This window comes from Syngnathus scovelli, chromosome 4 (genome assembly GCF_024217435.2).
Source record: "Syngnathus scovelli strain Florida chromosome 4, RoL_Ssco_1.2, whole genome shotgun sequence".
Lineage (NCBI taxonomy): Eukaryota > Metazoa > Chordata > Actinopteri > Syngnathiformes > Syngnathidae > Syngnathus > Syngnathus scovelli.
The window spans coordinates 22,072,761-22,087,860 of NC_090850.1; the positions used below are offsets into that span (position 1 = coordinate 22,072,761).

General features: G+C 43.7%; 1 protein-coding gene and 1 long non-coding RNA gene across 7 annotated transcripts in view; one reads left to right on the top strand and one right to left on the bottom strand.

The window, feature by feature from the left end:
• Window positions 1–15,100, bottom strand: part of LOC125967743 (uncharacterized) — a 136,460-nt gene that overhangs the window by 21,292 nt on the left and 100,068 nt on the right. The gene's annotated exons all lie outside the window — the stretch shown is intronic.
• Window positions 4,314–15,100, top strand: part of LOC125967738 (protocadherin-9) — a 102,921-nt gene continuing 92,134 nt past the window's right edge. For 2 of the 6 annotated variants that reach the window (XM_049719055.2, XM_049719057.2), the window contains exons 1-2: window positions 4,314–4,780; window positions 5,182–8,299. In XM_049719055.2, coding sequence (XP_049575012.1) covers window positions 5,264–8,299 — 3,036 coding nt within the window. In that variant the 5' untranslated portion in view covers window positions 4,314–4,780; window positions 5,182–5,263. Of the gene's footprint in view, window positions 4,781–5,181; window positions 8,300–8,394; window positions 10,539–11,955; window positions 14,072–15,100 lie in introns of those variants that run through there. The other 4 variants (XM_049719054.2, XM_049719056.2, XM_049719060.2 and 1 more) reach the window with 3 other exon arrangements.

Sequence of the window (15,100 nt, forward strand, 5' to 3'; positions counted from 1 at the left end):
AATGCCTCAATGCACCTGTCATGATCAGAATTGATCATTAGACAACATGACAGGACCTCAATGTGCCAGCAATGCTTGATGGACTTTTGCATAACATACGCGCTTGCAACTTTTATCACACAGACAAAGGTGCTGTACGTGACTTTGCGAAAGAAAATGTAATAACTCGGGCTGGCTATCTATTTAAAATACCTTGTAATATTACAGGATAACAGAAAATAGTCATTTGCCTATTGCACAAAAGACCCCATCATTGTCAGGCAACACAAACAGGAAAATATTGATTGCTTCTGGCAGCCTGCAGGTGTACTGTAAAGCTCTGCTGGCACTGATTTTTTTTTTTTTTTTTAGCTATTATTGCAATGCCAAAGATTGTGACTTTCTAAAGTGAGCTGACAAGAATAATAACAAAGTTACTTTTTTGTAGGGGAGATTCAATTGCACTATGAAATTACAACCTGGATGTGTCATTGTAAAAATAAAAAAAATGACAAAATAAAAATTAAAGGATAGCTACTATCCACACATCTTTTTGGTCAACGGTTGGTATTTTTTTTCTGGAAGTCACACAACATTGGCAAAAAGATCCTCAATTAGCAAGGAGAAGACTCTCATTAGGAAAGCATCACAGTTCCATGTCCCGGTAAATCCCTGTGGTGCACTCTCGCATAATAAAATGCAGACCTGCACACCCGTGTTTTCCGGCCTAAGACAACTTAACCTGCTGCAACTCTTTAAAGACGGGATGTACAACATTGTTAGTGTCCATCTGCGGCCAGTTGGGAATGGGGTTGTCTTATCTGCATGCGCCTTGGGATTGACTGGTGACTAAGCCTGGGTACCGTCTGCCTTACGTATATAATAATAATAGTTATTTAATTAATAAAGTAATTAATAAATATATTAATAATCTTAATATATATATATATATATATAATTTTTTGCATCATCTTAAAAACTCTTGTAGCTATTTATCAATCAGTCCCTGAGCATTATGCAGACTAAAAAAAAAAAAAAAAAGAAGCAAGATCTGTATCTTTAAGTTTTACAAGATATGCACAAGGTCAGACTGCAGAGCAGACTGTTCTTGTAGCAGAATTTTCTTTCAGCCGCTCCAGCAGTCTTTGAGTTTTCTATCTAAACATGTGGCTCCTTGCTTGCATTTCACTAAGCAAGGCGAATGAAAAGAAATGCTTGACCTTTTTCAGCGCATAGTCTGGAACATCATGTCGAATTCAAAGATATGGCAAGGCGACCCTTCTGAATAATTATTTTTCCAAGATTACACCAATATGGGACTAAGAGTATCAAATTCAAACGTTCACCTTTAGTGTTAATTTACTCTCGAGGTTCTCTTAGACAAATTACACATTTTTAGGCCATGCCAATAATCCAAATGCATCGTAGTAACCAATGACAAAAAAAGAAAATCACTGTAAGACTTGGAAGTCTTTATAAATGAAGTAACAAACTGTAATTATAATTCAAGCATCAACTAAGTGGATTTAGGCTACTACAGTGTAAAGTAAACTTTCAAATCAGCGCAATGCCTGATTGGTATTCAGGATCTACCCCATGTGCGATGCCAATTATCCACTGGGTCATTACCGCTCTTGTGAGAGGGCTTAAAGGCAAAAGGCCGAGATTTTCATCAGCAGCTGCGGCGACTCTTTGCTACTTTGGCACAGAAGAATCGAGTTTGCTACAATTGTTGTGTTAAAACGGAGGATTCACAGAAAATCGACGTAATCGTTTCAAAGTAAATCATGTCATTTCATTCCTGTCAGGGAAATAAAACCTTTGAAAGAACTATTGAACAACTGAAATCTAATATGTTCTAATAACGACAACAATAAATAATTTTATAAGTAAATACGATTATATAAACATGCTTTGTTTGCACGCAATCAATTAGAAAGTCGGGCCACCGGCTGTTAGCATTTTCTAGGGCAGCAGCTCCAAAGACCTTTATTGTGAAAATACATTAATTACTGCCTTGACCTTTTGCTTTTATGAGCATGAAAGCGAAGCATGTTTGTTTCCCTGTATTATTCATGCGGCCAATTCAACAGCATGAGAAAGTCAATAAATCAGTGTGAGAATCAAATGAAGGTGAGCGCTGTGATTGACTGTATTGGCGTACGGGGAATTTGAAGACCTCGGCTTTGGACGCTTCCCTTAGGCTCTGTCTAGAGTGTGAGGTTGTAGGAGGTGCACCTCGCCTCCGAGAACATATATTAGCATACTACATTATTCATCACCTGTCAAGCGCTTGACTGGCAGCAACATTAGCTGTAGCCAGTTCAGCCCACTAAATAGGGAGATAACAAACCTGAGCAACACTATATTTGGCGTGAGAAGCTCCCGGGACCATCAGGTCATGTGAAAGATAATCTCTTTTGAAAGCTGCGGTGATAAAGACTGCTGAGCCTGTTTTTAACGCTTTCTTTGTGCGATTAATAGAAGTAGGCTAATTTAAACAAGCTACTGCAATCATTAATGGCTGGATCTAGATATTCATTCAAGCGTGCCCTGGAAAGAAAGTCTTTGACAAGAAGGAAATTGGACCTTCTAAGGCACACACGAGACAACGTGACATCTCCAAAGTCAGAAAGGAGCTTCGCAACATGTTTACATTCATTGGCCTGCGTATTTCGTTGAGTAAGACTCGAAAATGAAATGATGGAAATGATGGTTCCCCTCGGCGGCTCGGTGGCGCACTGGGTAGCACGTCCGCCTCACAGCTAGGAGGGTGCGGGTTCGATTCCACCTCCGGCCCTCCCTGTGTGGAGTTTGCATGTTCTCCCCGGGCCCGCGTGGGTTTTCTCCGGGCACTCCGGTTTCCTCCCACATTCCAAAAACATGCTTGGTAGGCCGATTGAAGACTCCAAATTGTCCCTACGTGTGAGTGTGAGTGCGATTGGTTGTCTGTCTCTGTGTGCCCTGCGATTGGCTGGCAACCAGTTCAGGGTGTCCCCCGCCTACTGCCCGATGACGGCTGGGATAGGCTCCAGCACGCCCGCGACCCCAGTGGGGACTAAGCGGTTCAGAAAATGGATGGATGGATGGTTCCCCTCGGGTGCTTCCTGATTGAACACTGATGGAGGCAAAAAAAAGGTTCCTCGCCATTAGGTTTGAACTGCTGGCCTGTTATGAGAATTAACGTGGTTCATTGTGGTATTTTTTTGTACAATCATGCCCTGCTTTGATTTGAAATGAGACCAGGTGCTTGCTGCTATGAGATCCAAGCTGGCTGCCCAGTCCAAATATTTGGTGAAAACTCGACTGAAGATGGCAGTGTTCACCATGCAAGCTCACCGCACGCTTGCTTTCTCCAGAAGCAACACAGAGAGAGAGAGCCGTGGATGATTTGGAGGCTACTGCATTGGAATTAAGTCATTATTGACAATGAAATAGGGACCTGTTCTGATAATTATCTGTCGTTACCTCGTGTCATTTCTGACGTGTAATTTGGGGGTTCTTCATATTCGCCGCCCTTTGCTGAAATAAAACTTATCAAATGAATTTGCATTTGTGTGCAAACCCAATTAAATCACGTCATCAATTATTGGAGAACATGTCATAAATTTAAATGGAAAAAAAATATAGGTTATATCCCGCAAAGGAGACGGTGTCCCTCCACATAGACGCACAACTGTCGGACTTTGACGAGTGGAATGACTGTCAAGGTTATGACTTGGAGACATTGCTGATGAGTGCCTGCAGGCTGCCAAGTGCAGAAGGACACAAAGCAAATATGCAGCTTGTGTAAACATGCTTAGACAACATCTTTCCCTTTTTGACTTTAATTAATCGTGACTTTGAACTGCAGCTTTTATGCTTTAGCAAGTCATGGATCACGGTTGCATAGCACATTTTGGGACAAAGTGATTCAGATTGGTGGCTTTGCAGCACATTCATTCCAATTAGAGTTTCCTACCCGACAACCGCAGCAGCTTAACAGGTTGACTTTTCTTTTTGACTTTGACGCGCGTTTTGTGAATACCCGCAGCGTATATATATATACAGTGCGAAAACGATCGCTGTTTTATTTGAGCAATAATAAGCACAACGGCTCCTTTGTCGTCATCGTCGTCATGACCACCCCACTCTCGCTTTTTGGGGGGTTATGGTGAAATGTCTCCGCAGCCTGCAGCATCTTCGCGGAGCATCCCACCGCGCAACCCTCGGATCCCGCAATAAGTGACGTTTCACCGGGCCAATCTTGTTCGTATTACGCGTGACGACGCAGCCGAAAAAGAGCCGGCTTGACCAATGAAGCTGGTTCGGCCGAATGAGTGGGCGTCTGTGTATTTCACCACCCCTCCCGTGGCTCAACCGAGGAGAGAGAGGGTTGGAGCAAGACATCCAGCCCGGAGAGCGAGAGCGCAAGGATGAGTGCAGGCGCGTAAAGGTTGCGCATTGGTGTGACATTGAACGCCTCTTGTTTGAATTTTTTGCAGCAACGAGGACAACACAATCGGACATTTTACACCTCTTTTTGCCTTCGTTACGTCTTTTTCGACTCATGGGCTTCATGCCAGGTTTGAGTGACAATGAAGCCCCTTGGACTTGAAACATGAGGGAATAGAGTGGTTGGTCTTGCGTTCACCCCGCCGGCGCTGGTTTGCAGCTTTGAAGTGCATTTTTTATTTCCTTCCACGGGACGTAGACCGGGAGCCGAGCATTGATTTTGGGAGACGCTTTAATGGAAGACACCGCAAACCACTGACCACCTGGCTGCTGGAAGATGAGACGCTGATCACCGCAACAGCCGCAGGTAGGTCACGCGCTTAAATCCTTTCCATTAGTGAAGTTAAACTGGGAAGGAAATACAAGAGGCACTCATGTTGTTTGTGCAACTTAAATGTTCATTTTTTTTTTGGGGGGGGGGGGGGGGGGTTGTTTTCCCGGACCTAATTACCAATGCCAACGTAAGATGAGAGTACCATGAGCTGGCATACTCCAAATTTTCTGTTGAGATATTGTGTGTACACTTTATATATTAGAAGGCTGTAGCCATTCATTTCAATTTGATTTGTAAGTGGAACAATTGAGAACGATTCATGAATGAGGCTCAATATTTTTAGGTATGGAATTTGAATGGTTGGAATATCATCTTTGATTTGATGACTTTGGCTTATAAGGTATTGACTCAACACATTCTCTATGTATTTTTAGGCTTGGACGATTGCTGTCATCAGTGAGAAGTCTGCTACTGCCGTTTCTTAGAAAGAAGTATTTTTGCCTCGCTTTCTCTGTCATGGATCTAAAAGACTATTACCTGTTGGGTGCTTTGCTTGCCTGCATATGGTTAGACCCTTCAATAGCCCAAGAACTCATCTACCCCATCAGGGAGGAGCTGCAAGAAAATGTCCTCATTGGAAATATACCCAGAGACCTTAACATCTCCCACACAAACGCTGCCACTGGAGCAAGTGCTAATCTTGTGTACCGCTTGGTCTCCAAAGCAGGAGACAACCCTCTGGTCCGCGTTCTGAGCAGCACCGGTGAGATATTCACAACATCAAACCGAATAGATAGGGAGAAGCTCTGCCCCGGTCCCTCCTTTGAGGACAGCGAGTGCTCCTTTGAAATTGAAGTGGTCATCCTGCCTAATGATTATTTCAGGCTGATTAAAATCAAAATAATCGTCAGAGACACAAATGATAATGCGCCCATGTTCCCATCCCCAGTGATCAACATCTCCATCCCGGAGAACACGCTCATTAATAATCGCTTCGCTATTCCTTCAGCCACGGACCCAGACACCGGTCCAAACAGTGTGCACAAATATGAGCTGATCAATGGGCAAAGTGCCTTCGGCTTAGACATAGTGGAAACGCCAGAGGGTGAGAAGTGGCCCCAGCTCATTGTGCAGCAGAATCTGGACAGAGAGCAGAAGGACACCTATGTGATGAAAATTAAAGTGGAGGATGGCGGGAGCCCGCAGAAATCCAGCACCGCCATTCTCCAAGTCACCGTGACAGACGTCAACGATAACCGACCCGTCTTTAAGGAGAGCCAGGTCGAGGTGCATATTCCGGAGAACTCTCCTATCGGCACGTCTGTCGTGCAGCTTCAGGCCACCGACGCGGACGTAGGGGCCAACGCGGACATTCGATATGTATTTGGGACTCAGGTGTCACCTGCTACAAAGAGGCTGTTTGCACTAAATAGCACATCCGGCCTCATCACTGTGCAGAGGCCTCTGGACAGGGAGGAAACGGCAATACATAAACTCTCCGTCGTGGCTAGTGACGGCAGCCCGAGCCCGGCCAGAGCTATCATTTCAATCAACGTGACCGACGTCAATGACAATCCCCCCAATATAGACTTGAGATATATAATCAGTCCCATTAATGGCACTGTTTTCCTCTCCGAGAAGGACCCCATTAATACCAAGATAGCCCTCATCACAGTGTCAGACAAAGACACCGACATCAACGGCAAGGTCATTTGTTTCATCGAGAAGGATGTGCCCTTCCATCTCAAAGCCGTGTACGACAACCAGTATCTTTTGGAGACATCTGCCCTGCTCGACTACGAAGGCAGCAAGGAATATAACTTCAAAATCGTGGCTTCTGATTCCGGAAAGCCGAGCTTGAATCAGACCGCCTTGGTGAGAGTGAGGCTGGAGGACGAGAATGACAACCCCCCTATTTTCACTCAACCGGTCATTGAACTGGCTGTCATGGAGAACAACAAACGGGACCTGTTCCTCACCACTCTAAGTGCCACGGATGAGGACAGTGGTAAAAACGCAGAGATTGTTTATCAGCTCGGACCGAACGCCTCGTTCTTTGATCTTGATCGGAAAACGGGGGTTCTGACTGCATCCAGAGTTTTTGACCGTGAGGATCAGGACAAGTTTCTGTTCACGATAACGGCACGAGATAACGGCACCCCGCCTCTGCAGACCCAAGCGGCCGTCATTGTAACCGTGCTGGATGAAAATGACAACAACCCCAAGTTCACACACAACCACTTCCAGTTTTTTGTCTCGGAGAATCTCCCAAAATACAGCACAGTTGGCGTGATAACCGTGACGGATTCTGACGCCGGGGAAAACGCTGCCGTTTCACTTTCCATTCTGAACGACAACGAAAACTTCATCTTGGATCCTTTCTCCGGCGTTATCAAGTCCAACGTGTCGTTTGATCGGGAGCAACAGAGTTCCTACACCTTTGACGTGAGGGCCGTGGACAGCGGCAGGCCTCCTTGCTCCTCGGCCGCCAAGGTGACCATCAACGTCATCGACGTCAACGACAACACCCCCGTCGTCATCTACCCGCCCTCCAACACGTCTTTTAAGCTCGTCCCGCTTTCCTCCATCCCCGGATCGGTGGTTGCCGAGGTGTTTGCGGTGGACGGCGACACGGGGATGAACGCCGAACTGAAATACACGATCGTGCACGGCAACAACAAGGGCCTGTTCAGGATTGACCCCGTCACCGGGAACATCACGCTGGAGGAGAAGCCCGCAGTGAGCGATATAGGATTACACAGATTAGTGGTGAACATCAGTGATTTAGGATACCCCAAATCCCTCCATACCCTGGTGCTGGTATTCCTTTACGTCAACGATACCGTGGGCAACTACAGCCTAATCACCGATCTCATCCGGCGACGGATGGAAACCCCGATTGAGCGCAACATCAGCGAAAGCAGTGAAACTTATCAAAGCGGGGACTATTTAACCATCATGATCGCTTTTGTGACCGGCGCCTTAGTGGTGATCATTGTGATCTTTGTGACCGTCCTGCTGCGCTGCCGGCACACGTCCAGATTCAAAGCTGCGCAGAGGAAAAAACAGGGAACGGAATGGATGTCCCCAAACACTGAGAACAAGCAAAACAAGAAGAAAAAGCGCAAGAAAAGGAAATCTCCAAAGAGCTCCTTACTCAACTTTGTTACCATCGAGGGAAACAAACCCAACGATCCCGCCCACGAACCAATCAACGGAACCATCAGCCTGCCCACCGAATTGGAGGAGCAAGGGATAGGACGCTTTGATTGGAATGCCACACCGACCACCACCTTCAAACCCGGCAGCCCTGACCTGGCCCGACACTACAAATCTGCCTCGCCGCAATCGGCCTTCCACCTCAAGGCTGACACGCCGGTCTCCGTCAAGAAGCATCACGTGATTCAGGAGCTGCCGCTGGATAACACCTTTGTTGGGGGCTGCGACACCCTTTCCAAGAGGTCCTCCACAAGCTCAGACCACTTCAGTGCCTCGGAGTGCAGCTCCCAAGGAGGGTTCAAGACCAAGGCGCCCATGCACACCAGACAGCAGGTAAAAGAGCACTTTTACTGGTCTATAAGTACTGCCTATAACTGCCCGGTTCCTCAGTGCTAAAGTGTCAGTTCACATTTGATTCTCACACTTAGATTATCGATGCAACAACAAAGTCAAGGAAGCACACTGATTTTCCTAATGATCAAACTTAAAGATGAAACAAAAACAGCAACTAAACATCCACCAATTATGGATTTGATGGACTCTTCTGTCACACACATAACTTGGTGGTCCAATCAAAGACTGATGCTTGTGTGTCATAAACGTTTGTTCGTTACAATGATCCGAATGAAAATGGGTGAGTGGCTGCCTTATTTTGTGTATTCTACACCCAGGACAGATCCAAACTGTACATTTATCTCTTGTGACCCACTGCTCTTTGTGAAAGAAACATTTTTTTCTTGCCTATCTACTCAAACCTGACAACGGGGTTCACAATCGCTAAAAAGAAACAAGACGTCTCACCTTTCCTAAAACCCGAGCGAACGTTCATTTTGTTTGCGTGTTTCAGTGTTCCGGTGTGTACTGTGATATCACACAAAGCCAGAGAAGGTTCTCAATACCTGTAAGCAATAACGAGTCGTAACAATTAGTCCCTCGTAGTGTCAAATGTGAATGTCACAGACGGCGGCTTTGCCACGTATCATCAAAGCCGGAATTCAATTCTTCCTCTCAAAGCACACTAACAAACTGAGTGAGCCTTGTCTGGGATTTGATACACATCCAATTCAAAAAGGATTAGCCAATAATGAGCCTCAAATTTAAACATAATCCATGCTGCTTTTTTTTTTTTTTTTTTTGCGTATCAAAGCCTTATTAATTTTTCTGCTAATAAAGCCCCCACTACACAACAAACAGTTCTAATCTAATATAACGCACATAGACAAATACAGGGAGCAGCAGAGGTGGGGATGAGAAAGAGGACAGAGGGAGGGCCAAGTGAGGAGGGAGTTGTTACTGACTCAGGCTTGACTGGTGGTGGTACTGAACCCTTAGGTGGCAGTGTTGAGCTGTACGGCGGATCCTGGCGCGCCGCCAGCCTGCAGTGCTCCATGCAAGGCGGGATAAGAAAGGAGTGAAATCTATGTTGGCGTTCTTAGTGAAATACTCTCTTCTAATGATGCTGAGGCTGCACGGAGAAGATTGATAACGGCAGGTAGAGATGGGAATGATAAGCTCTCGCCAGGAGAGGAAGAGGAATCACCTAGGGTGATGCCACGCGGGACCTGATGTCGATGCGTACCTCCGGGTCACTGCATCCCGACGAGTATTTTGTGCCTTTTTGTGTGAGAGCTAGCAGTCAAAAAAAAAAAGGAGCTTGGTTTGTCATCTTTCCCTCGAGTTAGCTTGAGTGTTTGGCCGCTTGAGGGAGGTGTGGGGGATGAGGCAAGGTGATGACATGGGTGGCTGTGGGCTGTGACAACCAGGATAGCACATGTGATATGACACGATACAGTGAACACATCTTCATTGAAAGACTTATTGGGATCAATAAGTCTGATACATGACCCAATGAAGCACAAAAACATTGTCGACTGTATTTTATACCCTGCCATTTATGGTGCAAATAACTGTAGTGCATCGGTTCTCCAATCATCTACAGCATAGGTGTTAAAGTCAAGGCCCGGGGGCCAGATACGGACCGCCACATCGTTTTATATGGCCCACAAAGACAGTCATATTGGCCCTCCGAAGAAAATTATGGCTACGATGTGGCCTGCGACAAAAATTTGTTTGATAGAGAGTCAAAACTGCCCTCACGCTCTTTTTAGCCAGGCTGATCTATTCATTTTGACTAATAAGTAGCAGTATCACATGGAATGTTTTATTTTTTTCTAATTATTGCCAAACTGTTGGATGCTTCATCTTTGTTTTTGTTCTAAGCTTTTCTGAGTGGAAAAATATTACATTTTTGCACTTCTTTTTCAAGCTAATTCTGAGGCTTGAACGACCTCCCAAGAGCTGGTCATTTTACCGTCGTATCAATTCCACGTCCTCTCACTGAGGTATTCATATTTGAGGTTAAATGGCAGTTATTGATTGTGGTCAAATGTTTAGACAGACCCGTGGAGGGCTACATTTTCATAGCCTCCTTTTGAATCCTAATGTTTTGGTTTTTTTTGCCATTAACATGCTTGACACTTATTACATTCTCAGACACGCGTGCTTTGGTTTGAAAGGTAAAATGTCATATTAGCATTATGGCCCCATTGTGGAAAAGTGCATGATAGGACAATTTAGTCTTTACATTGTTTGCTCTTGAGTAACTAACATCATCAATCACCTCCTCTTGTTTGATGTTGATGTGAAATAAGCAACTAAGCGAACAAGGATGTTTAAGGCAAAGACATGACTAAAGCTTTGGGGAATAGCTTTTGAATTGAAAAGCCATTCTGTTTCATCTCTCAGGAGTCACTTCTATGCAGCATCAGCATCAATCAATAAATAAGAAAATTGAAAGCAAATTGATTAACAAGTAGACGGCCAGATGAGAAAGGTCGAGAGCAGCTGCGGCAAAGCCTGAAAAATCCACCGCTTCTCTGGTGTCTGCCTTTTCTTTAACATTAGGAAATGGGAGACATTTTAAATGGCAGTATCATTTTGGAGACACCCCCAGTGTGCTGATAGACGCAATCCTTGCCTTGTCCGTCATATTTTTTACTTATTTATCCTGTCGGGACCAACATAAACGGAAACAACAGTGCGTAAAAAAGCATATTTTGGCTTCTAAGAAAAACAAGTTGCTTTTTCAGCATCACTTCCTTTTAGTTTCATCTCGCGCCACGTGTACGATATATGGACGAGAACTTGGAATCTAATCTCATCTCAAGGCAGGTATGGCTGACTAGCCGAACACGTGCCCGTTGGCTATGCATCATCTGCACACTGTACATGAGATCCCCAGGCTCATGTTGAGAACACGTTGATTTGATTTCAGCGAGTGTAGCGAGCTTATAAGTAGTCAGTGAGATGGTGCGTTAGGCACGGTGCTAAACTGATTACAATCCTTGCTTTAATTTATCAATGTTTATGCAGGTACACTATTTGCCAGGACAAAATCAGTGAGAGAAAATTTGAAAATCGTCTTCCTTCGTCACCTAATTTCCATCGTGAATGTGAAAATAAGGCTGTCTATTATGTGAGAGGCCCATGACGATGAGATGGGTCCATTTCCCCCCCCCCCCCCCCACTCACTTTGTTATGGTAATGTGACAATACGCTGTATGTGGGTGCGCACTGCACAATTACCAGCTTTATATGGGACTCAGTGATATGACTACATTTCTCCAACCAAGCATTTATTTGCCATGGGTGATCTTATTATTTTTTTGGAATATGGAAGCAAACACGCTTGCACTTAGAAGCATGGACCGACGGTTGCGTTTTTCACACACTGTTCACTCTGATGTGCAAATCAGACTGCAGCTAAAAGGGACATTTTATAAGAACTGCCTTTGGAGACGTTTCGCTTGGAACTCGGACTGTACTCGTATCTGATGGCGAGTGATGTATTCCAAGAGTAATTAGCTGGGGAAGAAGCTGACTGGAAATAAGCGCTTGTGTATAATAATCAAGTAAACTCCCAAGATGGCAGAAAGAAATAATTGATTATTGACCGCAGGATTCTTTTAATAGCCTTGTTTCTTTCATAGACAGTCTTGAGATGATCAGCTCCGGGGTCCTCGTGGGCTGCTGCACTTCCTGTTTTAGATAGTTCCCTCCTCCAACACACCTGATTTAAGTGATCAGCTCATCGACAAGTTCTGAAGAAGCCTGATCATTTGAAGCGTATTGTCACGAACTGTGTCTTTTTGTTTCATGACAAAATAGACGGGGAAAAAAAAAAGCAATTAAGTAACCTTGGAGGGGTCGACTTTGCTGTGCAGGTTAATTTGCCACGTTAATGAGAAGTGATGAGAGTTGATGGAAGCAGGGAAGATTAATCGTCTTTGATAATGTTGAAATACTCTCAAAGGAAAGGTGACGACGATACTACGATTCAGTACTACCCCAAAACTTCTTCGTAAAGACAAATTAAGGTTTTACACAAACATGACACCTCATTCATGTCCCTGGTGGGAACATGCTAGAAGAAATAGTCCTGCCCTATCTGTGTACATGCTTAAATGGAATGACGTGTGGCCTCAACGAAGCTATCGGACGTTAGCAAGTAGCAGACTAAATTAGAGCCTTGAGGGGATCTACTTTTGTCTGCACAAAACAACTAAATAAATCAACGCTGTCTGTAAAGCTGCTGGACCATGAGTTATTTGCTTTTCTTCTCCGCTGTTAAACCAAATGAGGTCTTTGTTGATTTTTTTTTTGTTTTAGCTATATTTATTCCTGAAGCAGACTACCCAAAACACAGATGATGGCAAATTACCAGGAATTATATTTAATTTGTTTGTGCATATTTGTATTCCTGTGAGTATCTTTTCCACCCTCATCCTTGAGTTTGGCATCATATATAAAAATTCCGTTTTGATAACAACAAATGCTTTCATAAATCAAAGAGTGTCTCTGCGTATGTGTACACACGCGTGTGTGTGCATATGCGATTTTTCTCTGTCTATCATTCGTTTGTTTGTCTGCCACTTTTGGCTGACAAGCCATTCATCTTAAAAGTAAACATCGTCTATCTCTGCAAATTCTCACAGCAAATTGACCGATGATCAATCATCCCGAGAGTCACTATAGGATGGATATTCATGTTCTGCATGCGCAAAACAACAACAACCAGAAAAAACATTATTTTAGCTTTTGTGGGACTGTCATGACTTCAGTCATCTTCACGTTTTCACTAATCCAGAAGACATTGCGCAACCTTCCACTACAATCAATCAAGCCGACGTACTCGCGTTATGTTTTCGTCTAACACGGCGAGAAAATACTTTTAGATCTCTACGGCGTATGGAAAATAAGAGTAGAGGGTGGAAGAAAATGTTTCTTGACTTGTTGCTTGTCCACAAAAATGATCTACAGTTATAATGGTATATCATTGTGTGAATGTCCCCATCCCTTCTTTTTCACCTCACCCACCGCCAACTGCCCTCCTCCGCCCGCACCTTTCAGCCAATTTTCTTCGGCGGGTCAATACAATGTTAAATCACCGACGGCATGGTCACCGTTTTTGTGTTCTGATCATTTGTGACAGATGGGAGCGCTTTGTGTTCCCTCGCTGGTGTAAAAGACGGGCAAAGCATTTCTGTATTTCTTGACATGACAAACCCAGAGGGAGACATGTCTTTGTCATTCACTTGTTGTTAGTACATGTGACGCACGGGCCGCTGCTGCTCGGTCACTAGCTTGAGCCCGTGTCCAAGCTAATAGTTGTGATAATGGCTGTGCCAGACAAACATGCCCAAGGCTAGCCGGTAGGGGGCAAGGGAGGGGGGGTCGGTGTGGTGGGGGCGGTTGTTTGACGTGAAATGTGACTGCCATTGACTGCTGTGTCACATCACTCACAAAGACTCTGTAACCCTCATCAATGTAAATCTTTATTGTGTATATATGATATGTTTCATGTAAATTGAACTCCTGGTAATTTTGCCTAATGTGCTGTGTTAAAAAAAATAATGGACTTAATTTTGATTTGCTCTGCTTTTTTGTTTATAAATAGATTTTTTTTTTCATTGCTGGGACCTCTGAAAAGAACTCAAAACAAACTGCCAATTATTTAGATCATTGCAACTCCTGTTTTTGAAAGCTTTATTTGAACACTGCTATTCTACCTAAAAGAATTTCATAATAAATGTTTCCAAGAGCTCATTTCCTGTTTCTTATCTGTCAGTTTGTTCTCCGTTTCTGATGGGCCAAGTGCGATCGTGTAAAATGGCACATGTCAGGCTGCTACTGAACAAATTATCAACGGGTGACGATCAACAGAAATACACGTTCATGCGTAGGCCCGATCTCGCCGAATATGATCTTAGAGACAAGAATAGCGACAAGGCCTCAAACATAGAAGCCCATGCAGTCACATTTTAGTAGGAATGTCAATGCAAACAGTTTGACAAAAGGTGTAATTCAAACGCTCATCACACTCAGCGGGAACAATCGTCACTCAAAAATTTCCTGCCTGATTGTCACATTCAAACATGCCTTTTGCGCACAATTGCCAATTTTTGTAGCACCTCAACCAATCATATGACAAAAAAGAGATTATTAAGATTGACTAAATAAATAGATAGAAATACAAATTATATTTTTGCATTCAAAACCAATTACACTTCAATTTATCTTATTGACAATTTGGAAAATAAAAGGTTGCATCGTTTATTTATTTATTTTACACCGTGTATGGAGCCTTCCACAGCATACATGCTAAAACGCTAATGTTATTTCGCACAACTATGCAAGGATACCTAAAAAGTAGTAGTAGTGGTTTCTATATGTATATTAATTTAATACAAAAGGTATAGAATTTTGTCAAACTTGGCATACTTCCACATAATCATATCGATCAACATTGTCTCCACCCTGATAAGTAAAACACATAAATTGCTTTTAAACATTATGGAAAACAGACACTGAACCGCACTGATTATACTGACAAACTGTCACTTGTCATTCACTCTCAATTAAAAAACAAAACAAAAAAAGGATCACTTCTTCTCAAAATTGTGCATGCGTGTGTGTGGAAGGGGGGTATTTCAAAATGCCAGACCATCATATCTATGGAAAGTAGGCCTAACTCAGCTTAATCTCTTCACTCTGTTTGAAAGCCTGAAGCAGAGCTTAGTCTGCATTTGAGAGAAGAGGAGGAGGTGGAGGAGTGAAAGAAAGAAAAAAATAAAT